The sequence below is a fragment of the Anopheles bellator genome, chromosome 2 (assembly GCF_943735745.2).
Source record: "Anopheles bellator chromosome 2, idAnoBellAS_SP24_06.2, whole genome shotgun sequence".
In the NCBI taxonomy this organism is placed as follows: domain Eukaryota; kingdom Metazoa; phylum Arthropoda; class Insecta; order Diptera; family Culicidae; genus Anopheles; species Anopheles bellator.
The window spans coordinates 11,788,188-11,813,253 of record NC_071286.1 but is presented as its reverse complement, the minus strand read 5'-3'; the positions used below and the strand labels follow the sequence as shown (position 1 = coordinate 11,813,253).

The 25,066-nt window shown below is 48.1% G+C and overlaps 2 protein-coding genes across 2 annotated transcripts in view; both read left to right on the top strand.

Annotated features, from left to right (window-relative positions):
• LOC131209304 (calcium-activated potassium channel slowpoke) overlaps nucleotides 1-18,645 on the top strand; it is a 50,362-nt gene extending 31,717 nt beyond the window's left edge. Inside the window, exons 11-25 of the mRNA XM_058202341.1 lie at nucleotides 803-915; nucleotides 3,810-3,968; nucleotides 4,041-4,117; nucleotides 9,618-9,668; nucleotides 12,669-12,746; nucleotides 14,251-14,283; nucleotides 14,883-15,024; nucleotides 15,264-15,329; nucleotides 16,087-16,261; nucleotides 16,320-16,544; nucleotides 16,633-16,912; nucleotides 17,003-17,139; nucleotides 17,212-17,354; nucleotides 17,414-17,633; nucleotides 17,709-18,645. Coding sequence (XP_058058324.1) covers nucleotides 803-915; nucleotides 3,810-3,968; nucleotides 4,041-4,117; nucleotides 9,618-9,668; nucleotides 12,669-12,746; nucleotides 14,251-14,283; nucleotides 14,883-15,024; nucleotides 15,264-15,329; nucleotides 16,087-16,261; nucleotides 16,320-16,544; nucleotides 16,633-16,912; nucleotides 17,003-17,139; nucleotides 17,212-17,354; nucleotides 17,414-17,633; nucleotides 17,709-17,849 — 2,040 coding nt within the window. The 3' untranslated portion in view covers nucleotides 17,850-18,645. The remainder of the gene's footprint in view (nucleotides 1-802; nucleotides 916-3,809; nucleotides 3,969-4,040; nucleotides 4,118-9,617; nucleotides 9,669-12,668; nucleotides 12,747-14,250; nucleotides 14,284-14,882; nucleotides 15,025-15,263; nucleotides 15,330-16,086; nucleotides 16,262-16,319; nucleotides 16,545-16,632; nucleotides 16,913-17,002; nucleotides 17,140-17,211; nucleotides 17,355-17,413; nucleotides 17,634-17,708) is intronic.
• Nucleotides 18,646-23,226: 4,581 nt separating this feature from the next.
• On the top strand, nucleotides 23,227-24,691 carry LOC131210492 (uncharacterized). The gene has a single exon (XM_058203750.1). The coding sequence runs from the start codon at nucleotides 23,311-23,313 to the stop codon at nucleotides 24,565-24,567; it is 1,257 nt and encodes a 418-aa protein (XP_058059733.1). The 5' UTR covers nucleotides 23,227-23,310; the 3' UTR covers nucleotides 24,568-24,691.
• The last annotated feature ends 375 nt before the right edge of the window (nucleotides 24,692-25,066 follow it).

Sequence of the window (25,066 nt, the reverse complement as noted above, 5' to 3'; positions counted from 1 at the left end):
CCCAATTCACTAACGATATTTACGCGCACCTCTCGCTGCGACCATGTGGACATAATAATAATAATAATAGTAATCAACCCACAACAGCAACAAACAAAACAACAGCAAACCAACAACCAGATGCTCCTTCACCAGTAATGTCAGTATGATTTGTCTAACCATTTGAGCTCAGTATTTTGCTAAATTTGCTAAATGTGCGTAGTTTGTAGTTTGAACTTATATGTTAAAAACAGCCCTCCGTTACAAACTATTACCGTTCGATGGTGATCGCCAAGCTTGCGATCAAATCACCCCACCGGAAGCCCAGCCCAGTTGAGGGCAGTTTAACTTGTGGACATTCGCGACACATTCGGTGCTGATCCTTGCCCGCTCACGAGTTCTCACGGGTTTAATTTTTGTCGCCGTCAATCTGGTTCGATTGTCGCGGTCCTGTCAATCGATCGATCGTTCGCGCCAGGGCGGTGCGTGTTTTCGTGCAAGTCACTGTAGGCAGCCAGGTTCGTTCTTCTGTTCTGTACTACTACCGAGTAGTAAGTACCCGCCGACTCTCGCATCTTCACCTACCCAAACCCCATTCGTTCGTTCATTCGATCGCTTTCGATCGCCTCTTGAGTTAGTACCAGCCCAGCCAGATTTTCCGTTACCATATCCTTCGTTCCCTTCGTGACGTTCCCAAGCGATGTCCTGTCCGTAACGTTGTGTAAAAGTGTGTTTTTCTTCGTTTGAACAATGTACAATGTCCTATGTCGAGAAGACGATGTGCGCTAACGATTTTCCAACCTGAACCTCACGTTTTTCGTAGTCGCCAGACATGCAAGTGTGGACGAATGATTATCTCAGGGGCACGGGGATGGAAATGTACACCGAAACACTAAGTCCATCTTTCATTGGTATGCCGTTTGCGCAGGCGACAGAGTAAGTCCGAATGCACCTACGCCACACGAATCACCCAACTCTCTACGCCTCAATCTCTCTACGTCCATGTGTGTGTCTATGTGTGTGATTTATGCCGTATGCTATCCACAACTGCTGCCAATTATTCGATTTCATTGATTTCACTCTCGTTTGTGGAGCTTTTTGCCCTCTGTTTTTGTTCTTTCTTCCGTTACTCTGTCATCTCCTCCTGATTGCCATGCCCTTTTTGAGTTCTCTCTTTCTCTCTCTCTCTCCCTTCTCTCGGTCTCTCTGTCTCCTTTTCTTTCTATCTTTGTCACAATGCAACTGTGAACGTGTAGAAGAGCACCCTTTTGCTGGTGCTGCACTTGTACCAAAAAAACAAAAAAAAATCAAACACTCAAACTTAGTGGAACGAAAGTAAATACCAAGAACATACACACTCCACAATAGCCGAAGATTGGTCCTGCAGCGTGTGAGCAGCCTATCCCCGTACAAATCAGTATCAATGTCCACGCCGATCGATGTGAAAGTGTGAATTATGATTTCGAGTGGCGCGCCATTCCATCCGTGTTGGCAGTAATGTTGCGGAACGCTTTCTATGTTTAGGGTCTACGGATTTATTGTTTCCCTTCAGCCTGTTTTGTTTTTGCTTCTCCGATTGTTTACTGTGTGGCCATTACACTTGATGCGCTTAATGAAAACGTCCCCTACGTCCTTCACACAAACACACCCATACACGTGTATTCGATGCCGAGTGCCTGGCGATGGCATTTGGCGGTTTCCGTCGGGGTTGTCTGGACTCCGGAGTCAGGACACGGCACGGCGTACTAGGCTCTGTGAGTCGCTTAGTCCGAACTTGGCCTAGTACTACACCCCCCCACCCCCCACACACAGACCCCCGTTGGACCCCCATATTTGGTAACGCTACGTGCTAATGACAGGTTACTGGCAATCAAATTACCTTCAACGGTTCAGTGAGGAACAACCGATCGGTTTGCGAATGGAGGTCAGCAACAAAACATGTGCCATTCCATGATTGCGAGGGCCTCCAACATCCTTCCGCTTTTGTTATCTCTCTGTCTTTCTTTCTCTCTCTTTCTTTTTTCTTTCTCTTTCTGTCTGTTTCCTAAATTTCTACTAATTACAGTCGCCAGATACACAGGCCTGGCAAAATGATTACCTACAGGGTACCGGATGTGAGATGTATACCGAAACCTTATCACCTTCTTTTACCGGCATGACTTTTCCACAAGCCAGCGAGTAAGAGTCTCCCATTTTGCTACAACTAACTACCTAATAGTTTCATTCGAGTTCGAATACCACACCGTTCCACCGTTCATTCCATTACTGTTTACTATGATATAGACCTCCGTAGTTTTGTTTCAACTAACCGAAAACCGTTACCGAAACCGTTACACTTACCGATTAGCTACCGTTTTGTTTTTCTACTAGTTCCTAAATGAATCGGTTAACCAAGTACGCTCCTTGCCAAGAATAGTCACGCGACCGCCCGCCCCGTAGTGGTCATTCCGCAAGTGTGACTGTCGTGACCAATATAGTGGACCTTCAGTCGTTGATAATGTAAAAACCAACTTCCGTTAGACTGTTCCATGAGTATAGTGCTGTTGTGCAACTAGTCAGATCGTTACTGAAACAACTGCCGTTTCTACTACTACTACTACTACTACTACTACTACTAGTACTACTACTAAAACTACTAACTGGCTAGCGTTAGCGGCTAGACACGTTAACTACAAATCTTTCTCTCATACATTACTTTCACTAAAATCTATTTGTAAGCTCCGTTTGGTTATTCTCTTCCGTTCCGTTACATTCCCGCCATCTTTCTCCACTAGACCCGTACAGTAGCCTTTTTTCTTCGTGGTTCTCTACTTAGACACAACATTCTACTGCCTAAACGATTTGCCTCTGTAGCTTGAGCTTTCCGGAAATGGAAACGTTTTTCTTCCCTCTACTACTACTACTAGTACTAGTCGCATTCCAGAACGAGCATTGCCCATAATGCTTCGCCGAACGCTATCTTAGTTGTGCCCGGAGTTAGCGGAGCTCTCCGCTGGGGGCTGGGGTACCACGAGGACCCGTGGAGATGGCCCCTACGACCCGATGACTTTCCGTCTCCACGCCGGTAGTTGCAAGCGCAGCCTCGCATTGCCACCGCCACAATCCACCCGCAAACCCCGTCGCGGGTGAAACACCGACTCCAACACGCAGTTAGCCGAAGTCTATCCTGCTGGGTCGCCTGGGGAAACACAGTAGTCCTCGGGAATCCTGATAGTCCCAATAGTTTACCCCAAACCCGCATCCCTGTGCGCTGCGCGTTTCGCCTCCACATTTAAAGTCTTTGCTTTGCTCGCTTTTGCTCACCACCCAAAGGAGCGAGTTAGTGGCCGTAGCTTGTACGCCTGCTTCCATTGTTTGCGCACACACAGTAACACACACTGACACACTGATTGCCGCCCTAGATCCGGCCACCAAAGTAAATGGGTTGGGCGACCTCCAACATGACCCACCACACACTAATCACCTAGGATTAGAGATTTGTAGCAGTTCCCACTATGATGTATGACGATGAGCACCTTCTTACTTTCGCCACTTGTAAAATATACATTGTGATACCTACAAACTAGATATTAGCGTTAGTGCATGCCCGTAGCCCTAGTTGAGCCTAAGAGGGCGCCGTCGTGTTTCTGGTCCGTGTTTGTACGGCTCAACTCGGCGAGCCCCTGTAGCCTGTGGTGTAGTGTGGCATAGTAGCTGTATTTCTCTCTCTTTCACACTCTCTCTGTCCCTCTCTCTCTCTCTCTCTCGTCATCGCCAAAAACACGCAAACCGCTGCTCACCGGTGCTCACTAATGCCGTTCCAATCTCCCTCCGTCTCCGGACGCGTCTAGGCTCTGCTTTACCAAGCTTAAACTGCTGCTACTAGCCATCGAAATCAAGGGCGGCGAAGAGGGCAACGATAGCAAAATTTCGATCAACCCCCGGGGTGCGAAAATACTCGCCAACACGCAAGGGTTCTTCATCGCCCAGAGTGCGGACGAAGTGAAACGGTAAGTTACTTGGCTGCCGTGCCATGCCAGCCCGCCAGACGGCTAACAACCGCCACTTCCGTTCCGTTCCAGAGCGTGGTTCTACTGCAAAGCGTGCCATGACGATATCAAGGACGAAACACTGATCAAAAAATGCAAATGCAAAAACTGTAAGTATACGCTGCTGTAGGGGTTAGCCCCTGTCATTACTGCCCCGTGTGTTTCTTCAAGCCCCCCACCGAGAGGACCACAAACCAAGTGTCCTAGACGCTCTCTCGCTCGCTCTCTCTCTGTCTATCCGTCTCTCTCTCTCTCTCTCTCTCTCTCTCGTGTTGACGTGACACACGATCAACGGCTGCGACCGAGCGTTAGTCCTGTGATCGTGGCTGCGAACTTAACGAGACTATAATGAGGCTGTCGGAGGCGGCGACTAGTGAAGAGCTCCGGTCCACCTCCTTTCTGTATATATTTATACCGGCCATACTGCCACGACCCCGCCTAACATATCGATCTAGCCTTCCATGTCCATGTTCCGATATGCTCGCCACTGCCTCACACATGAATACTGACCGTTTTCTACTTGTTTCTATTCTCTTGTGAACCCCACCACGAACCTTGCAACGAAAAACAAAACCGAAAACCAAATGATAACCATAACGATAAAACCCTCGCGTTACGAATCGACACCAACCTGAAACTGCTGCTGCGAAACACACTTATCCGTTAACCTCCCCCGAAACCTGAAACTTGAAACAGTGACCGCACAAACCAGGACGAAGATAGGTGATCTAGGTAAAGCAAATGCTGATTAGCTGTTTCTTGGTTTGTTTTTCCCTTTTTCCGTACTTACCACCCACTTTTTCTTTTCCGTTTTCTTTCCGTATACTGTATACTACCTTTTTGGTATTGGTTGGACTTTCACACGTTTCGGTTGTTACATTTCGCGCTTTTGGACTAGGAAGTTGCGTTCATCAATATTAACTACCCTACCGATCCCTGTTTCTACCGATGTATCTGTTCCGTTCACCATAGTGCGTTCCGTGGAGCGCGGAGTGCGTTTGATCGGAGGATTCGATTCGCTAGCCCCGTTCTGCCCCCGACAGGCAGCGGAATCACACTTCTTTATTTACTGTATAGTTTCCCCTTTCAGCTCTGTAAATTGAAATCCATGTACCATTTAAGCCACACCGACACCACACGCCATTTGTGCAGCAGTGTAAAGCATTCACTTAACAATCGCCAGGGGGGAACCCCCAAGACCCAAGAGACCGCGTAAAACGAAAACCCAACATTCCTTTGCAACATTCCGAGGAATGTTGGGTGTTGGGTTGCCCACTTTCTTTATCATTCTCTCGATTTTTCTCCTCTCGTAGATAGGAACGCGAAACATAAGCGAAGAAACACACCAACCAAGATTTAAGTTTCCTACCTTATGCTGCCCGTTGTATTGTAGTGATTGATTTTTTTGGTACCTTTTCGCAGCAGCATTGAACGCTTTTTAATACAATAATTTCGTAATTCATTCTGGCAGATGGGTGATGGTATACTGTACACCCGACACAGTCTTTTACCGTCTACAGTCCGTTTCGGGGCAGTCTGATCTGCCTCCATTTTGCTTTTCTACTACTAGCACACACAGCCATACATACAGACACATTGTCGATCTTAGCCGTTTGAAGTAATAACTTTTGCATAGACTTGTTCCATTATTTTCTCCTTCTCTCTCTCTCTCTCACTCTCTTGCTCTGCAACTCTGGTGTTACGTAGTAGAAGTAAAGTGGGTCCATCTTTCTATCGCATCGCTTAAGCGTACGTCACTCAATGTAATCAGTAATCAACTCGAACCCCGTCGAATCCTGCTGCTGCGGTACACTACGACTTCTCTGATTTTCCACACAACCCAAAAACCAAATATCGCCTGCGTGGTGAAGGAACGGCTTCTACCGTGCCGTGTGTTGTGTGTAGTGTCCCCACCGCGCACCGCACGAGGCTCTGTTGCCCTCCGATTGGCAAACGGAACCAGATACACAGGGCAACGAATTCAGCATCTTAGTTCTTAGCTCAGCCGTCAGCCCATCCCGCCCATACGTGTCATCCCCATCGCCGCGCCCTTCATCTCGCTTGTTTCGGGTGCGGGATCCGGTTATGCGTGTGCGTCGTCTGACCCCATGTGTTGCATTTAGACATTTAGACATTTTATCGGTGTGCAAACGAGTAGCGTGTAACCTAGTACCTCTGCTGCTGCAGTAGAAACGGAACCACCTCATCTCAATCCTCATCGTCGTCGTCGTCGTCGTCGGCGGCGGAGTATCGGCAATTGAACCCCCGTTTCGCGGGGCTTTCGCGGGAGGCGACCACGGGTGACCTCAGAAATTGGCTCAATTACCGATTCCCCCCTCGTACACGGGCGCGAACACGCGCGGGAAAATCCGTTCATCCGTCCGACTCCCGGCGGCAGCCCCCCGTTTTCGCTACTACCCGTTTCCTTTACTCATCTTTGGTTCTGCATGACAGCCTGTGACGAACGAGCACGAAGTTCTTTGAGTAGTAGCCTTCTGAGACGAGGGCCATCCGATCCGATCTTGTTTCTTCTTCTGTTTTTTTATCTATATCTCCATCTCGACTTTGAAAAAGCTACCCTACTACAACTACTACTCACATCTTGTTGGAGCATGAGTAACATACAGCATCATCATCACGTCTGTCTGTCGTAGCTCTAATATTTATTACTCTAACTAAGCGAGACGCCAGGAAACCATCGGAACCAAGCCATTTGAAACCAAGCGACACAAAAACACACGAAACAGCGCAGGGCAACTGGCCCTGGCTGGCTGGCGGTGGCTGCCTCACACGGGCCGATGAGTACTCTAAAGTAGCTTCACGTCGACATCCGCTAGAATGCGAGGGATGGGGATGGGGATGGGGTACTAGTATGAAGCCGGGACCTTTGGCTCGTCACCACCAAGCTATCTGTACAGAGATCAACCTTTCGTTTTCTTTTCTTATTATTTTTTGGTGGTTGTTCAAAACCCGTTCACATCACATACGTTTCGCCAGGCGACAGCGTTACCGTGGCAACCAACCCATCAAGTCATCCGCGCACGCGCGCGTGTGTTTGTGTGGCTAGCAACGCTAGCGAGAGGCACCTTGAGCCAGCTGCTAAACGTGCGGCGCTGTGTTAACCCACTGGCGCTGTTGGCGGCCGCCCCCGTAGCATGCCCCCGTCTGCCCGTTGGACCGTGTTATGTTAATTTGATCCGTTTCGTTCTCTCTCTCTCTCTTTCTCTCTCTCTCTCTTTTTAATTGTACCTCTGTACGCGTTCCAGATGTGGGCATGATTATGATGCAGACAGGAATGGTAAAACAGGGCCTTAACTCCGCCTGTCACACTTACATCGACGGTACGATACTAAAAAAAAACTTTCCAGGCAAATAATGTATACCTGTATATGCAACACGTTTACTATCAAAACCCCGCCCGCCCATCCTTCCGGCCAACCGTCCACCACTTCCGTTTTTCTTGAGCCCCCACCAGGGGGACTCGGTACACTACCAGTGCCCCCCCTACAATGCCGTTAACAAACAACTTGAACATGCTAGCGAATGTACATTTTACCAAACCTAATGCTCCAATTTATGTTTGACCCGGCGTTTTAGTTTGCTATCTCTCTCTCTCTCTCTCTCTCTCTCTCTCTCTATCTCGCGCGCTCCTCTGCCTTCTGTAAAGACTCTGTTCTCTGTCCCGCTCTGCTGGCACTCGGACAGCAGCCCTTCACACCCCCTATACTAATCTCTATCCCTTTGCTGGAACCCTTATCCGTTACTGATGATGCGTTGGCCGCTGTAAATTGAGTTGTATGTGTGTTACTTTATCGCCTATCCTTTTTTCATGCTAACTGCACTTTAACAACAAACAAAAACAACCCGCGAACTTTTTTGTGTGAAATGTTTTTGATTTTGTGTTACTTTACTCACTCTCTCTCTCTCTGCCTCTCTCTGCCTCTCTCTGCCTCTCTCTGTCTCTTTCTCGCTCTCTTTCCTTCCTTCCTTTACTCAATGAACCGTTCCGGTTCGTCCGGTGATCGATCACCGTTTCTTGTTTACTTTCCGTTGTTGTTTCGTTTACCAAACCTTTGAAAGCTTGTGCACCACAAACAAACAAACAAAACCTTTAAAAATAAACCCTTAAACTAAGCGCAAAAGCCTAAACATTCCCCCCACGTGTTGCTGGTTAATGCTAAACAGTTAGGCCGCTATTAGGTTGCCGATTTAACGTAGCTGAGATGGCACATCCTCTGTTCTACTGTTACGCCAACTGTGCCAACCCTGGCTAACCGCGGCTAGCAAGGATCCGTCGCAGCGAACTAGCCTGCCTCTGCATGAGCATTTGTTGCCATTTACCACTGCTACCACTCCTGAACCTGCGAACCACCAGAGCCCGGCAGGTCCGGTCCGGTTATTCGTCTCAGCTACCTTAAATCTCCCGCTGCATTATTTTGGAGAGTGCTTACGATGGCGAATCCGGGGTGATCTGGGAAGCGTTTCGCCTGCCTTTCGCCAGATACCACCAAAAAACATAGAGAGAGAGGCTTTTCCCACCACGGCTCGCCACACACGTCATGATTCCCACCTTCCCGATTATGCTATGGCCGTTTCGAGTATGTGCGTGTTAAATACTGCTAATTGGCGCCCGAAGTTACTGAATGTTTAGCGAAAAAAGCTTCACCTGTTTTTACCCGATGTGTCCGTTTCGTTCGCTCGCCCGTTGACTCGTTCGTTTATGCTTCATGTTCCGTGCTCCCGTGGTCCCTGGTGTATACACCCGTGTGGGTCCAAATATTGGCCCCTTAGCTCCCTTATGGTTTTCTTCTTCTCCTTCTACTTCTTCTTTGCTGCCGTTCTTCATCTTCGTTTCTGCTTGCTGAACTTTAGTTTACGCAATATCGAGCAGGGAAAAACTACGCGCGTTAGTCGAGCCCGATGATGGTTCGAGTAGAAGGTTGTGACGATGGCCCTCTCTTCTGGTGTTTTCTTCCGGTTGTCGTTATGCTATGGCTGTTCTTAATCGCTATTTCGGCTGGTGTTAGTGCCCCCCACTCGAGCGTCACACCCTTCTACTGGCTTGGTCCAACCTGGGGTACTGTACTGAGCAATAACGGCAGATAAAATGTGTATATATGGGGCCAGCGCGTAAGTGAGGACGATTTGTTCAAATATTTGTTTTCCATCGATGTGAAGCATTCCAACAGCATTTAGGATGCCTTTTAGGATGTGCGTCCAATATCGCCGTTCAGGTTCTGGTGGTCAGTCTGTCCGTCGGAGGAGAGTCGAGGATCGTCTCCGTTACCCGTTCCGTACACGCTTAATCAACTTTTACTATTGATTCTTTCTTTTTTTCTTTATCTCTTCCCATCATTCTCATAATCGGTCGGTAAAACACTAATCCATGTTCTGTGGGAAACGCGCTCCGCTTCTACCACCTCTTCGCCCACCTTCTGCGCAATGCGCGTCGCTCTTCGGGCTCGCGCGCGAACCCAACAATCCTGCTTTCGGTGGCCCCAAAATCGCTTTACAAACGCGCTGTATACATGTGTGTGTAATGCCAAACCGCCCCCTAATCCCCGAAACTCCCGAAACTCTTCCCGAAACAATACGCTGCACGCACAATAGTGGCAACGTTCAGAAAGGGTGTTCGAGCGATTCAGATTGTTGGACGCGCAAGTACGTATGATTGTCAAACAAAGCACAAACACAAACTCTTACTATAACCATGTTTAGGGTAACTATTAATCAGTCGACGCTATGGTGTATATTATTTCTTCTGGTTGATGATCGTTTTGTTTTTTGATTTCGAACGGAATATATATATACATATATTTATATACACATATATATACATACATGTATTTATATATCTAGAATAGAGCTACCGAAACCCAGGGCGGTAGCGGTTGTTACAGTGGAAGTGTTTTACCTTACCTAGCTCGTGTCGTGTCTTTGTTTTTGTCTTTCCCTTGCAAATTTTGGTTCTTCGAAACGATTTTTTGTGACCGTTGTATGTCATGTCATGACCCAACCCCAGTACCCGAACCAAACCTCACTCACGTGACACGCAGCTACTGTCGTGTCACTGTTCTTACTGCGATCCGCCTCCTGCCCGAAGAGATCAGATCCCCGTTTCATAGACACTCTTCGATTGGTCTTTGGCAACAATTTTGACTCCCGACTTTGATTGGTAACTCATCCGAAACGAATCGACTTAAATTTTGCGATAAATTTGTCCTATATTTTGTGAAGCATTTTGGTTTTGTTTTTTTTAACATTAGACCAGCGAAAGTGTTCGCGATCGCTTCTAGATTGCTCCTCGAATTGGTTAGCTCTCTGGTGGAGGTTATTGTTTCCGTAACAATATTGCACTGTCCCGTGCCGTTCGAAGAGTTGTATTACGTGTCGCTTCATTTTCGTGTGTGTTTGTGATACTCGTTGTAACTATCAACCTTTGGTTATTTGTTTTACACAATAGTTACGATCGTTGTAATTTCGTGGCGCGTCAAATCGTTTCCTGTAGTTCAAAACGTTGCTCTCTCTCTCTCTCTCACACACACTCTGTGGTGTACTAGTTTCCTTGAAGTACCGGACAATACGGAATCGGAAGCCCGTGACAGTGGAGCGAAATTGTTTGTTTTGCGCAACCAAAACCAGTACCATGAGTTTCTATTGGCCCCCCTTTCCTACAGTGGAAAAGATTTGCGACGTTTACCCTTCAACCAACCAAAAAAAAGCAAAATTATGACACATCTTTTCCATCTTTTCAATGTCATCTGCTCGTGGTTGATTTCATCCACATCTATTCTATGTCGATAACTGTTTTCCTCTGACTGACTGTTTGATAATTTTTCCTTTCTCTGTCACCCGTATTTCTCTGTCTCCGTGTTGTGAAAACTCGAAACCCCCTGAAACGGAACGATGTGCCCCCGTGCGGGTGTCGGTAACTTATGGGTGAACGTAAATCAAACGAATTAACGAACTCTAGCCGACGATTTCTTACATCCAGCACGTAAGTTGTTCTGCTCACCGTTGCTTAACCGTTGCTGTGCCGTATTAGCGAGAATAGAATTACAATGGTTAAACCGCATTTCGCAAACGAAAACGGGCTGGCCGAGCCTGGTAGCGAAACGAACCACGGATGGCTACTGCCTCAAACATTCGGACCCAATTCGAATTGTGGACCCAACTGCACACACTCCGATGCACACCAATGCTCTGTAAATTGACTTGTGTGCCGCTGTTGCTGCTGCTGCTGCTGCTGTCTGCCATACGCACGCCACGGGCGGCCAGGCCTGGTCTGTTGTCAGAGGTCCTAGAACAGGTTCTGGTGTGCCCACCATTGGAAGGGCTTCACGGGCTTGTGGTGCAAGTCAAAGCCAACTTGACTTGCGGTGAACTCGAAGTCGACCTGACCCCCGGCGGGTTTTTCTGTGCGGCGCCCAACGGTTGGCCAACGTTGGTCGAGACCCCTGCGAGCGTCCCAGGGGCCAGATCTCCAAATTTTGCAACAACGCCACTTTGCCACTGCCACTGTCTAATCAATGTGTGTTAAACAACTGAAAAGAAAACGAAAAACAGAATCACTACCGCTTAAGTAGAGTACACAGACACATCGTAGTAGACACACTGTTCCATACGTAGTAGCCCCGTAGTTGCTAGAAACTTTCACCCTTGCAACGTATTCTGTTCCATCGTTACCTTGTTGTACGCAAACGGCGACTGTAGGATACAAAAGTAGTGAGACGAAGCATAAGCTCACCTCGTACCAGTACGTAATTTCGGTTGCTTACCCCTGGGTGCTGCTGTAGCGTATTGGTTCCCCTTAGGCTGCGCTCTCGGGATAGCGAGATGCAAACGGATATGACGCTTTGCCCGTAACCTCTGCTCTGCGAGTGCTTTATTTGTTTCTGTGCTGTTGTTGTTGCTGCTGCTGCTACTGCTTCTGCTGCTAGTGCTGTGTTTTGTGTTCAGTCCCGGCCTGCTTGCCATGTTCTATGCTACGCCATTATAGCTTAGTTTGAATGCTGCTTGAATTACGCCCAACGCCCTTCCATCATAGCGCCAAAGAAAAGTGCATTTGGTTTGTTCTCTTTTTAAGTCTTCCGTTGTCGTTTTGCCTAGATATGCTCATGTTTTCGGCCATTGTTTATTCCAACCTTTTCTTCTCGTTTTTTTTTTTGTTTTTGGTCATACTAACCGATTGAGATACGCAACCAAAGCCCCGAGTAATGCTTTACGAATGCTTGCCGCAACCGCGCGCGTTGTAACCGATGAAAAGCTATGCCATGCCATGTACTTCTTCTTTTACTGACCACTCAACCACTCAAACATGTAAACAAATGCGCGCACACAATGCATACAGAAATTCGTTTCCGTTCTTCAGTTCCACAAGTCTTGGCCCATAGAGCAAGTCGTGGCTTAAGTTTTTGCATTTTTTGGTTCATACTCTCAAGACACTATTTTCCCTCGTTTTTTGCGTGTAGTGTACCTTTGTTTACTCTAGTGCCGTTACGTTACTTCTACCATTCGTCTACCACCTTTCTCTGGCTTTGGTTGTGTTACCAACAATGAATCAATTTGCCAACGTGTGCGCCACACGTGCCACCGTGTGCGTGCGGCCCCCCCCCGCAGCGAACCGACTCTAGAGCGTGTGTTCTGTGTGACTTTTTGCAGACGACGGCCATCATCCTGCTCCCACGTTCACCCCACCGGAACTTCCGAAGCGGGTGCACGTTCGTGGCATTTCATCGGGTAACTGAACTTTCTCCTTTTGTCGATCCGTTCTGCTTGTTACTACGTTTTATTCTTTCCTTTTTTGCGTTTCCTTGTCTCACTCACGCATACTCTCGGTCCGGTGCTCTCTCCGGTGCAACACGTTGCTTGCCATTTGTTCGCCACGTCCCCCCCACACACACACCCCCCCTCTCTCTCTGCAGCATTATTCTAGTGGCAGCCCACGATTGCCTGTTGGTTTTTCCGATTTATACCTCTTTTTTTTCTCATTCTTCTTCACTTCCGTTTCCGTTTGGTTTCCGTTTCGTTTCGCCCGCTTTTTTGTACAACCGAGTGTGGTCCTGAAGTTACTTGACCAGGCCTGAAACCATGCGCTCCATGTACGGGCCTACTACCGATTCACTACCCTACCTTCACTAGTTGAGCGCAGCATGCTGTGATGCATCACCTTGATGCACGGCAAGGGCCCCCTCGGTCGGAACAGGAGCAGGCAAGAAAGCTTAGGGGAAGAGTGGCGCAGACCGAGCCGAACAGCGGAACACATAAAGTATTTGTTCAGAGTGGTAGGATTTCCGGAAAACATAACCTTTGCGTCCGCGGTGCTTCGCATGGGCCATGCCTAGCGACGGGGGAAACAATAGGAACTCGCAACAGACGAGCGGAAGGCCGCCACCATCATAAGCTCCAATCGAGGCAACTGCTCGCGATGCACCGCGTTTTAGATACTTCCGCCGAAACTTGTTTCACCAGAGTCGTTAGAAGTGCCCCAAAACAGGGGGGGTCTTGCGAAGGCTAGCTTTCTGCTGGCCTCGTATGGCCCATCCCACTGGGCCGCCTAGGATCCTGCCCTTTTCGAGCCACATCGTACACATTGGTTCGCGCCTGGTTCTACGTTGTTCAGGAACTTTGCTCATATCATTAGCATGCTGGGTGTGTGTTACTCTTATTTATGTACGGTATGTGTGCCTGCTTCTAGATTAAACCCAAAGCGTTTGGTTATTATCTTTTCACTGTGGCTTGAACCCGTTGGCTTAACTTTTGTGTTTATGTGCCCACCATTGTTTTGCTGCGTTCTTTTTTACCGTAGTGTCAACCGACGGCGTTGACAGGCGTTACCACTTCATGCGTTATACGAGACAACCGGCCGCTATAACGCATCTAGTAGTCGACAGGATATAACGATATATAACGCATATTTATAGATATATCGATCGTAACGTACCTGCGACGACAAGTATCACAACTAATGTGCGTACCATTCTTCTCTTCTAACCAACACCAACCATTACCACCAACCAACCCGCACCACCCGTGTGCGCCATTCGATTGCCCCACACTGTGGCAACCAACATCGTGTGTGCAACCAACATCGCCGTCACGTGACTCAATTCGAAAAAAAACAAACACCAAAACCATCGTTTCTATCAACCAACCACCCACCATCCGGCAAATACCCGAATGTCCATGACCAAATCGAATCCATGTCCACCCATCCAAACACACACCACACACAAACACCCAGGCGATATTACCCGGGATCGAGAGGATATAAATTGTGAGTGTCGCGTAAAACGCAAATCAAACCTTCGGCCGTTACATGTGTTTCCATTTCTTTTTTAGCATGCACCCTCAATCTGTCTCTCTCTCTCTCTCTTGTTCTAGTGACTTTCTCTCTCTTTCTCTCTCTCTCAGTTTATCTTTCTCTAACGCCCCAAACGTTTCTTGTTCTTTCTGTCTAAATGTTTACCCCTGTTTTTTTAGTGTCCTGGAAAATGACATTTAGTTGTCAATATTGGTATTGGCCACGCACCCAAAACCATCCTCAACTCAACGTCATTTTCTAGCGACCGTTTTCTGGTTTATGTTTCACTGGCCGCGTACACATCTCGTTTCCGTGGCGTATCCGTACGCTACCCGGACTGTTTGTGTTTCCGTATTTGCTCTCTACTAGTTTCCAACAAAGTCTCCAGATACATCTTCAGTTCGCTAATCAACGCTGGATGCCTGGTTCTTCTGGCCTTCCTTCTGTGGTGTTTCCGTTCCGTTTCTCTGTGTGGTGCATCTCCCGGCCGAGCACGGAAAACGCAGCAGCACGCGCAGGCAGCACGATCCTAATGGTGTCCGTTTCAATCTTTTCCAATCCATTCGCCACAGTGATCAATCGCAACCGGAGAAGCAACGTCTCGATGACCGGCTCCAACCAGATGCTGAACTCCACGAAACAAGTTAACAAAGTGAAGCCGAATGTAAATAGACAACCACCGGACAACCTAATTTCGCCCTCCACCTACAACAGGTACGGTTCCGCGCTCGATAAGGCGCCCCCCACCCCCCCTCGCGGATGAATCGATGTGTCGATGTGTTCCCAAAATTCGTAAAGTTCTCTCCGTTGTCCCTGGCAAAAACGGGTCGTTGCGCAACAATTGGCCCCGCGCAGCGCCCGAACCAATCGAACTCTTTCACACGAATGATAATAACGCGTGACAGGTTGACCAAACGATATGACTGACCACAGCACAACTGGTGTTTTTTCAGGCCTCCCGAAACCGAACCAAGCCCCTACGCAGGCTATCAACTCGCATATGAAGTGAAAAAGCTAATGTATGCATACATAATGTACCTTTTTTTTTTCTTTTCGTTCCGTTGTTTCCTCCACTACCTAGAGCTACTTTACGTTTCCTTCCGTTTTCCACGTTTACCGTACCGGATGCTGTGCCCTTCCGATGTTCTGTATCGCCCCCCCCTTTTTGTTGTTGTTTTCTTTTTTCTGGTTGGTTTGGTTTTGGTGTGATTTCGTTCAATCGGAGTTTTTCTGTAATGTAGATGTTACACGCTATGTTGCATCATTTTTCAGTTCTCTGGATGCCCAGACAAACCACACACAACCACACACACAAACACTTACACACCTATACGTATAGAGTCGCCATCGTTATTGTTTCACTCACTGCCTACTAGTCGCCAGGTCGTTCGGTTTGTGTTTTGACAACGACCAATGGCAGAGTTCGCCGCTCTCCTTGTGTTGCTCCACATCCAGAGCCTGTTCCGTTCATCATCAGTTCCTGGGCAGCCAACCCGGGATGGCTGCTCTCATGTGTTGTGCCTGTTCTTTTTCTTTTCCGTTGATTATTACACCTCTTCCTAGTGTATTGGAGTGGAGCGTCTTCCGTTTTTCCCGAGTGGTTTATTTTGTAGTTTCGCTTGGGAATGCGCGCAGTAGCGAAGATGGTGGTTGATGTTGTTGTTGTTGTTGGTGTGAAGCGTCGCTCGCCGGCCCATCGGGTTGAACTTACCTTCTCCCTCCCTCTCTATCTCTCTCTCTCTCTCTCCCCAACACCCTGTTTTTGTTGTGCTGAAGGCCCACGAGTCGTGGCAGTGGTTCCGGTGCCCAGAGCCAGAACGGGGTCACCCTGCAGGCCGGCATTGCGGACGATCAGTCGAAGGACTTCGACTTCGAGAAGACGGAGATGAAGTACGATTCGACCGGCATGTTCCACTGGAGCCCGGCCAAGAGCCTTGAGGAGTGCATACTGGTAAGGAGCCGGAGCGCGCCCCCTGCCGGATGGTTCTTGATCCTTCCCGTGTTTCCAGGATCGAAATCAGGCCGCCATGACGGTGCTGAACGGGCACGTGGTCGTGTGCCTGTTCGCCGACCCGGACTCGCCGCTGATCGGGCTGCGCAACCTGGTGATGCCGCTCCGTGCGTCCAACTTTCACTACCACGAGCTGAAGCACGTCGTCATCGTCGGCTCGGTCGAGTACATCCGGCGGGAGTGGAAAATGTTGCAAAATCTGCCGAAAATTTCCGTGCTCAACGTAAGTGGCGTGTGGTGGTGGTGGTGGTTGTGATGATGGTGGTGGGCCCAGTATGGCCAATAACGAGTCCGCTCCGTCCGCTCCACAGGGATCGCCTCTCAGTCGAGCGGATCTGCGTGCCGTCAACGTCAACCTATGTGATATGTGCTGCATTCTGTCAGCGAAAGTTCCTAGCAACGATGACCCAACGCTAGCCGACAAGGAAGCCATCCTGGCTTCGCTCAACATCAAGGCCATGACGTTCGACGATACGATAGGCGTGCTGAGCCAGCGTGGCTCCGAGCAAGACAACTTAACCCCCGTAGGTAGCCCGATAGTGTTGCAGCGGCGCGGTTCGGTTTATGGCGCCAACGTGCCCATGACTACAGGTACGCAAACCCGCCCATGTCGGCCCACGGAAAGCGATCCTCACTGACACCGGCGCCTCTCCTGTTCCTGTTTTGTTTTCCACTCTCCAGAGTTAGTGAATGATAGTAATGTACAGTTTCTGGATCAAGACGATGACGACGATCCGGACACGGAGCTGTACCTAACGCAACCGTTCGCGTGCGGTACGGCATTCGCCGTAAGTGTGTTGGACTCGCTGATGTCCACGGTAAGTCCGCGGTGGGGCCTTCAGTCAGCATCGACCATTCACTAATGGGCCGTCGCTCTCTGCTTCCCTTAGACTTACTTCAATCAAAACGCCTTAACTCTCATTCGTTCGTTAATCACGGGTGGAGCGACACCGGAACTAGAATTAATACTCGCCGAAGGGGCAGGGCTTCGCGGTGGCTACAGCACACCGGAGAGCCTCAGCAACCGTGACAGGTTGGTTGGGAACTGTTTTGTTCGTTGGTCCACTCCGTCTTATTCCGAAACCGTTCCAGGTGTCGCGTGGGCCAGATCTCACTGTACGACGGTCCGCTGGCGCAGTTCGGTGAAGCGGGCAAGTACGGCGACCTGTTCGTGGCGGCCCTCAAATCGTACGGGATGCTTTGTATCGGCCTATACCGGTTCCGGGACACCAGCTCCAGCTGCGATGCCAGCAGCAAGCGTTACGTGATCACTAATCCACCGGACGACTTTTCCCTACTGCCAACCGATCAGGTACGTCCCGCGGCCGGGTGACAGCCGTCTCCGTCTCCGGTGTCCTTAATGTTCCGGTCGGCCTCCTTTTCGCAGGTGTTTGTGCTGATGCAGTTCGATCCCGGGCTGGAGTACAAGCCGGCAACGGTGCGAGGGCCGTCGGGCGGTGGCAGGAACCAAAACAGCCAGGCGGCCGGGGTCGGTGGTGGCGGCTCGAACAAGGACGACAACTCCTGACTATTGCTGTGTAGCGCCCTCACCGATGGACCCTACTCATACATATGAACAAAAGAAACCGATTTTATGTACCAGATTGCGCTCTATATCAAGCGATTGCTTCGCAAGCTCGTCAACATTTTTCGCCCGCTGCGCCCGAAGGCGATCAAACGCTGAGGTCGTCCCACGTCCCTCCGGCTATCCACTACTCCACTATCCATTACGGGCCACGTGTCCGCATGAGTGGTACAGAGCGCTATCTAGTATATAAAACCATCCAACACAGCCACGGGTTTACCAACGCGCAAGAACGCGGCGCATGCGGTGGTGCTGTCGGGAGAGTCTAACAACCACATCGGTCCCGTTGGTTGGGAGGGGGGCCATGCACCTCCACGACACATCCGTATCCAGCGGGCCACACCAGTGTATCGCAAGCAATAGAGAGCTACTACTTCTAACCCAGCAACACCACCGTGGCACCGTGTGTACGGCTGTTCATATGGAGACAATCCAAAGTTGCCCCGCCACACTGTGGAAGAGCTCCTGTGCTTCCTGCTTCCCTTACCATTCCGTTTCCTTCTGCTTCTTAGTGCACCTCGGGTTGCTCACTCTACTTTCCCCCCCACCCGGATTCAGTATGTTCATGATTTGAGTAGTAGATTGTTCTCAACATTGTGTTTGTGTTTGTTCTATGTTGGTTCTCGTTTCGCAGCGAGATTGTTGTGCTTTCGGTTTGGTTTATTGGTTGTTGTCCTAGTCTTATGCCAGTCTATGTAGAAGCTAATAAAATCTTCTGTTGTCGACCTTTGTAGTTCACACATTAGTTATTGTTTGTTTGTTTTCTCTTTCTTTTCCCTAATCCTTAGTTCTTTCGATTTTTTTTTATAACCACAATGTGGACTTGTTTTTTAATTGTTTTTTAATGGTTTGTTTTTTTTTTGTTGTAGTTTTTTGTGAAGCGCAGGAGGTGTGTGATGACCAACAAGACGCTATTTTCGCAGTGTTGGGGCGGCAAATTGGGTGACAAACAAACAATGGGGTACCTTCGCAGGGTTCGCTGCACAGAAGTTCGTTCGAAGAAGCGGCTGCCACGTGGCAGCCAGCCAGCCAGCCAGCCAGACGGATCAGTTTTGGCAAAACGAAAACGAGAAAAAAAAACGGAAACGTAAAACGAAAAATCAAACAAAAGCTAAATAATGCCATGTACAAAGACAAATTTAGATGAACGCGTACACAAAAATATGCTAGTGCTAGTGATGTAATGCTTTTCCACAAATTCACCATTTTCAAAGCGTCATGAAGTTTAAACGAAAATTTAATTAAAAACTAGATAAGCGCGAAAGGCCGTGGTGTACTAAAATCTTTTGTAAACAAACACAAGAAGAAATCAGCAGCAAAAGGAGAATATTCGGGAGATTCGTGTAGGGAGATTGCGCTTCGTCCTAGGTCCGGGGACAAACCAACACGAAACGAACGGCTAAACACTAAACAGCGTGCGTGCTGCTTGTGCGAGCTATGATTCTGCGTAGTGTGAACTGCGCTAATTGAAGAACCTCCTTCTTGTTTTAAGGCGAATTCAATCGAAAGACACAATCATTTTATAATCAAACAAAAAGCAAACAGTACACAACCGCAAAACGCCCACCGGCGGTGTAATCTAATGCAAATTGCAAAAACCCAACTAAACAACCCCCGGAAATTGACGGAAATTCAAGCAAAACGGCGCAGTGGATAAAATTAGTGAACGGTAAAGCAAAAACCCGGAGCACCGGCACCAGAATTGAGGAACATAATATTGGCATCGAATCGAATAGTTTATGCAAAAAAAAAAAGTTGATAAATTGACCGCCCGTTGTGCAAACCAGATGGAAGGCGTAACGTAAGCTTGTGTGAAAGAAAGTGCTATTTTTCTTTGAGGCCACGGTCAGCAAGCGCGGAAACCTGGATGGCTGGCTAGCCGGACCTTTAGCCCAGCTCCACGGTGCCAGTCCCCGTGGCAAACCGTGGCCGAAGCTGGTGTCCTTTTTTTTTTGCTGTGTGAAGCTGAGTGTGATGTCTTTGGCCGGGCGACCGACGTTCTCAAGAATGTTGGCCACTTGATGTAAAATAAGGCTACACAGGGTGCGTTAGACGGCTCAGTTGAGCGATCGTTTAGTGCTGGGAGATATGCTTTTAGTTTTAGGCATCGTTTCGATTGGCTCCAAGGTTGGCAATTGGTTCCGAAGTAGCGGACGATACTGCGGCTAGAATGTAGAATACTAACTGATGGTCAACACACACATCCACACACAGGACACACAGGACACAAGAATTGCCGGTGGCATGCGTCCTCGCTGGGGGCGCCCTTCAAAATCTGTGTGTAAATAACGAACCGAAAAGCGAGCTTTTTTCGTTCTTATGAACCATCAACTGCTTAACCAGGTGGATATTAGTCAATCATGCTACTGTTAACTATTACGAGAATCACTCTAAAAAGCTCTAGATGTAAAAGCGGGACGCGATCGAGTAGCAGCGGGGCCGAAGAGGGAAGCCCGAGCGGCGTGACATATTTCTCTTCTTACCTCCTTGTGCTTCGTCATTTTCCGGCAGCGGTCGAACGTGGCCGAATGGCCGGATGGTGGGCCTCTTCGCTTAACGATAACCAGGGCCTTCGAAACGCTTTCGATGTCTACACACACCACTATCGGAAGGCGGCACACACAGCGAAGATAACGTATCCATTCCGGAAGGCAGTTGTAGGTTGCTGTGCAGAGCCGGACCGCAGCTTTGTTCACTGACCTAACAAAAAAAAACATAAACAAAATATCTCAAATCTGTAAGCACACCATCCTATCCACTTAACGAACTAGGCGCATAGGGAGAAGAGCTTGAGGAGAAATAGTTCTTAATTATATTATCACCACGATGGCTGTACTTTTTAGGAAACCGCGTTAGTGATCGCGTGCCGAACCGGTTCGCGTTTAGTCACGTGTTAGTCGCGTGTAGTGCGCGTGCCGCATTGCCGCCAAGCCGGATGCCGCAGACGGGGCGAAAACATACCGAAAAGCAAAAATGATAAAAGCAAAAAAAAGAAGACAAAAGCAAATCTCACAAAAGTCATAAACCACCCACCCACGCACTGCTGTTCGCTAATGTCTATGTATAATTGATCTAATTAGATAGCGCCTTAGTAGGGAAATGAAATTGAAAGTAATCTAACGAATAAACGAAACGTTTAGGGTTTAACTCACGCAGGCGAACGCAGTCACCATTGATCTAACTTGTTGAAGGTGTTTATTTTTCTATTTGAGCCATCAACCAACCAACCAGTAATACTAATAAAGAGTTCGTTAACGCTAAGAGGTTTAGGTTATGATTATGGTTTTATAATACGAAAGGCATCACACGTTGTGTTCAACAAGTGCACGGACGAGTGTAACGGATGCCGCGCTGAGAACAAGACCTAGAACAGCAGACCGAGGCAAACGAGTGAGCAAACTAGGGAAGCTTAAGAACAAGGTTAACTAGGAACAAAGCCGAAGACATGTTTGCCGAGAGGCCAGAGTGTGTGTACTGTTTCTAGATAAGTGTAATTAATTTCACCACCTTCGTACGTAACAGTGAGTAATGCTGAATGTTTAAGTAAAATTAACCGACACCGCTTGCACGACACCGCACGGAGGCTAGTAGCAAATGGAAACAGTATAATATATTTTCTAATGCAGCGTGGAGCATCGAGATTCATTCGACGAGTACACTTTGAGTGCGATCGCTTTATTTTCTTACTGATCCCCAGACGATGCCACAAGTTGAGTTCACAAGCGCAATAAGTAGGGTGGATGGCTAAGAATTTATAGTTAACTCACGGAAAGTAATATACACGTAAATATACATTTACATAAAGAAAGAAACATATAACATAGCAAGCAAGCAGTCGGCGCACCCGTCGCTAAGCAAAAATCTAACGAACAAAAACTACGACTAACGCCTACGAGTTGTGTTTCGCGGTTTTGGTTTTTCTTTTCCAGTAGAGGCGCCAGATAGTGCTTGCAGATGGTGTCAACTGGCAAATCATAAGGCAAACATGGCAGAAAAATGCAGTAGCAGCAGCAAAACAGAAACACACAGACAACCGCCAAGAAAACCGACATTTGTGTAATATTGTCCTGGATAGAGCCATTTTTTTTATAGATTTTTCAAAAAATTGATGAAAAAACAAACAAAAATAATAACTACTTCAGCTAGAGTAAACAAAACAAAAATGAACACATTTAGTAAGTAAAACAACCAACCCATTCAAGAACGCTAATAAGGATGTACATATGTCGTAATCTGATTCTCTAAAATTATTCGTACATTGCGTAAATCACACACCGTATAGGGAAGCGTCAGGTAGCGAGGGGAAGCAGAAATGGTGTGCACAGGATCGTGTGAAGGGTATAAAGAAAAGAGAGGCTAGTAGCGAAAGTGGCGCCGAAAAACAGAGCAAGTAGTAGTGTGAGTACATAGAGTGTGCAGTAGAGAGTAACCCGGGAACACCGGATCGGGCTGGAGTGCGTGCTAGTCACGGAAGCGGGCGGCGCATGCTAAATCTGTATAAAAGTTATCGAACCCTGAATATACCGTTGCTTTAGTTTAATCTCGATGTTTCTCGTCGTCGAAGCGTACGCACGAACGGTAACATACTATTCGCCACCATACAGCTAGAAGCTTGAGCCTAGAAGCAGAATAGTGTCCAAATGATGAGATGAGAGGAGCAACAGACACTCTATAGAGCAAAACGGGGCTAGGTCCTATCACCCACGATCAGTTCAGTGATTCATTTTTTCCGTTTCTGCCAACCAGTGCTAGCGGACAGAGAAACACGATTCAACGGCACGGCACTTAGTTGCGGCACGTACGATGGCGAATGCTCGGTGTTTATTTCAACCATTAAAGCCATGTTTACTCTCTCTCCCTCTCTCTTTCTCTCTCTCTCTCTGGTTTCGTTGCCGATCGATTTCCACATTGTGACGTATGCATGAAGCGATGAAAATGTTGTTAACGTTAAACTTATTGTTAATTATAAAATTCAAGGCAAAGAAAAACTAAACCAAGAAGAAAAATGAACCAAAAAAAGAAATAATTCGCAAAAAAAGTGTGGATGCGTATGGATTGACTAACATGGAACAACAGAAATGGGTATTTCGGTGCATGAAACTGGTAAGTCTCAAATTGTGTTTCTCAAGCAGCGGTTTGTGGCGTTAAGCGAACGGATAATTTGAAAATCATGTAAAGGTATGCACCTCGCCATTTGACGGCTCGTGAAATATTTCAATGCTAGCTGTGAATATGTCAGCACTGCGCAACTGACAGAAGACCAAGTCGCAAAGTAAATTGTTTGTTGTGGCAAATAACAGTACTCGGTGCAAAACAAAAAACAACATCGCTAAGGAAAATCGCCGTGTGAAGCCGGAGAAAAATGATTCGCACAAAATTACGCCGACTTCAGACATAAGGTAGTATGTCTGCGAGCCGCAAGCAAACGTTGGTGCGGAAAAGTAATGATGCGCGGGTTACATACGGTGATACGGCCAGTGACGACGATGACGAAGAATCGGACACGCTAACCGAGCTGTCCCGGGAGTCGCTAACAAGCAGTCAAGGCCGCAGTAGCATCGGGTCGATCCCCTGGGCAGAGGATGCCATCAAGCAGAATCAAACCGAATGGGAACGTATTGAACGGATGTTTTACGGTGAGGAGGAACTACCCACCGAACCGAAGCTTCGGGAAGAAATCCTCGAGTGGACCGCTGTATTCCCGTACTTGCGCGTTACGGGAAGGCCTATCCCCATCGTCGAGTCAGTCCACGCTAAGGCAAACGATCCGTTCCACGAAGAGGTTTTTGCCGTGGATCCGGCTCCGATCAGTCGATCACGATCGTCGCGATCCGGCAAAGACGGCAAGCACGCCGCGAAGGACTTACAATGTGAGCTGAGTTCGTGTGAGCTGGACAAATGTCTGTACATCAGCTCCGGTGTGCTCCGAAACACGCACGCCAAAGTTGGGCGACGCTTGGGAGTGGAAATCGCGCCCGAATTTGTAGATAGAAACGAGAAGCCTTTCAGCAAGGTCAAACCTCTTAACAGTCTGATGGTACCTCAGGTGCCCATGGTACCGATCGGTACGCTTGGGCTCTTAATTTCTACCAACTCCATCGGGGCAGGCAACTATCACGCCGTAACCGGCAGCAGGAATTGCAGTGCACAATCAGTGTCATTCTTAAGCCATAACACCGAAGCCAGCAACAATGGTGGACGGAGCAGAAACATAAACTTGCACCGGAAACTAGCACCCTTGCCGCACCGGCCGCATCAGCAGCAGCAGCAGCAGCACTACAAGCACTCGAAGCCGCACGAAACGACATTGCTGTCGGCATCCGCTTCGGCCACACACAATCGCATTCCACCGTTGGCAAAGAATTACAAATTTTTGGTACAAAACAGCCAGGTTGCGCCGACGCTGCTGGCCGAGATCGAGCAGCGGCACAGTAAACTTAATGTCGTGAAATCTGCTACCACTCGATACGTGGCATCGTCGCCAACGAAACAAATCTTTGCCTTGCCAACGTTGAGCGGAATCGAGGCCCTGGCCCATCATAACCGCTTAGCCGGTTCCACGATGCTGGAGCAGAGCCCTGGCAAGAGGCGAACATTTCGGTCCGAAGTGATCGGGCGATCGATATCGGCCGCGGTAACGCAGAAAGGAAATCCAATCTAAAGGATCGATCGGAACGATCGCACCCGCAGGAAGAGCCATACACGTTAACTAACTAAGTTCCACCCGTACGCAGAATACGCTTCACTACACACTAGTCAGCTAAAATAGGGTATCATTAAAAAGTATCAATGTCAATATTTTATGAATAAACGTACGATATTATGATTCGAAGTGGTATGAAAATATATTAACTGCTTAGGAGCTCGACAAATATAATTTGAAAGAACTTAATATAAAATGAAATTCTAAGATTGATAAGCGCCCTTAATAAATAAAGGGTATTTAAATATAAAAATGACTATTTTACCAACGTTCAATCAAGATAATGGTTTGTAGAAAGAATGTTCGGCACGAACAGTATAACAGTCGTCCGGTGTGTCCATTCTCTGTTTTGGTCCAACAATTGTTTACACGACAATGTCGAGAGCTTAGGTATTATTGACACCACGTTTGCGAACCTACAAGCGAAAACCAGGGACCGGGTACGCTCGGGCCGAAA

Bases quoted from the DNA above. Each gene is read 5' to 3' on its own strand.
- LOC131210492 (XM_058203750.1), top strand. From the start codon at position 23,311: ATGTCTGCGAGCCGCAAGCAAACGTTGGTGCGGAAAAGTAATGATGCG.